The following is a 1972-nucleotide window of genomic DNA, read 5'->3' on the forward strand; positions in this document are numbered from 1 at the left end:
GTATACGCAGATGCACCACCTACTGCATTTATAGATGTAAAAGAAATTAGTGCGTTTTGTTGACCTTCCGGTGTGCTTGGTGGCAACTCCAAGCCCAGAGCCCGCAAGGTGGGAATGCCTATGCGAACATACTGCGGCTCCAGATTATTGGGATCATAATCATCCCAGAGATGCAGTTGTCGTCGCCAGACATTTAAATATCTGTCAAATGTGCGTTTACTACAGTCGTATTCAGGACGTGGTGTTATGGGGTGCATTGGGTTACGGAACTCACGATCACAGCGAGATGGCACAGCTCGAAGATAGTTACTATACCCCAGAGTCTCCTTGCCATACTGCACCTGGCGCTGTCGCTGCTGAAGACGCCGCTCACGCTCTGCCGTCTCCCCCATATTTATTTCTGATGCATAAAGTTCCACGCCCGTGTAATTCAAATGTTTTTCCTCAGTCTCAATGATCCGTAAAGCGACGGGACATCGGTAAATATCGGCACCTGTATTATTTCCGTCCCCACCGGATCGTTCGACTAAATCAATACTCGACATGCGCTTGTTATTTATTCCCACACGCGCTGGAATATTACGATTGGCTGCTGCTACTGATACCGCCGCAGCCGCGGGGGGCACAGTACTGGTGGGTCCATTGCCATTCATTGTGCTTTGTGTTGACATTGAAGCCACCGCTGTCCCGCAGAGACCACCAATTGGGCCCACTTGGGGGCCGTTGCTGTCAAGGGCGGCGATAGGGGATCGCTGCGAAAAGCGATGCAAAACCGACGAGGCGTGGCCTGATGCAATGGGACCGGATGATCGCGCAATGCCTGTTTTGTACGCCGCCTTGACGGTGACAAGGTTCTCCATGTTAATACCCGTATACCCCTCAAGCTCAGACTCTACCCCAAACATAGAGGGCGGTACCCCACGGTACGGCTGGTGCGTTGTCACAGTGGGGGACCGCATTTGCTGTACCGCTGCTGCTGCTGCTGCTAACGCGGGCGCATTTCTGGTCGGGGTGGCCGATGTTGCAACATCTGCCTTGGGCAAGCCACGTCCCACGGATCCCTCCCACACCGGAGCAGCAACAGCGCTCCCAATACCACCGTTCATCATGTTGTTCCTTGAGCCCGGTCGTCTATTATTCTCACTTATTGACACTGGCAACATGTCTGCGTCCGTATATGTCCCTCCTTATGTTTGTTTGTTTCCTCGTCCACCTCCCCCCCTTTCCCCTTCTTTATTGCTTCAACTCGTGTGACGGTTTTTTTCTTTCTTTTTCTTCTTTCTTTATATAAATATATGAATTGTTGCTGTGGTGGATTCGGCGCTTGGCGTTGCGTTACACCCCTCGCCTTCCTTCACACTCTCCTTCTTGAAAATAACACGTAGACAGGCAGAAAAGAGAGAAAAAAAGAAAAAAAAAAAAAAAAAGAACGGGAATGAAAAATCACGCATGCCACAAAATGGGTGTGGTGGTGTAACAAGCCAACAACACAAAGTTACGCACCGATTCATATGCAGGAGAAAAAAAAAAAAAAAAAGAGAGAAAGAAAGAAAAAGGGAAAAAGGGAAAGAGGGAAAGGTCAACAAGAGAGTGACGACCAGTCTTCGATAAGGCTGTCCAAATAGCAAGTCCCCAAATTGACACAATCTATACAAAAAAACGCCATATCTTCTTCCACTCAGACACTTTCATCCTAATCAATGCAGCATGCCAACAGACACGACACGACACATATATATATATATATATTTCTGTAGAGGAATCATCCAAATAATGAGAGCAACAAAAACACCACACCGTTTTTCTTATTTAATTAATTAATTATTTATTTCATATTATTTAATATTTTACGCTGATGAAAATGATGAACATTCTTCCTTATTAACACCTCGCAGAGCTGTAGGTATCATCATTAATTAATTAATTAATTAATTATCACGAGTACGTTACTCTCATTGTCTCATCTCCTCTC

General features: G+C 46.3%; 1 protein-coding gene across 1 annotated transcript, besides 5 other annotated features; it reads right to left on the reverse strand.

Annotated features, from left to right (window-relative positions):
• Positions 1–1163, reverse strand: Tc00.1047053430061.9 (hypothetical protein, conserved; the record flags this gene model as incomplete). The annotated part of the gene is made up of 1 exon (XM_797491.1): positions 1–1163. A coding segment is annotated over one exon (1163 nt), but the record flags the coding sequence as incomplete, so codon positions are not given.
• Positions 1–1972: a sequence feature (heterozygous, Esmeraldo-like haplotype).
• Positions 1394–1430: a microsatellite.
• Positions 1518–1578: a sequence feature (GA-rich).
• Positions 1806–1850: a sequence feature (AT_rich).
• Positions 1912–1935: a microsatellite.

This window comes from Trypanosoma cruzi, genomic scaffold (genome assembly GCF_000209065.1).
Source record: "Trypanosoma cruzi strain CL Brener 1047053516609 genomic scaffold, whole genome shotgun sequence".
NCBI lineage: Eukaryota > Euglenozoa > Kinetoplastea > Trypanosomatida > Trypanosomatidae > Trypanosoma > Trypanosoma cruzi.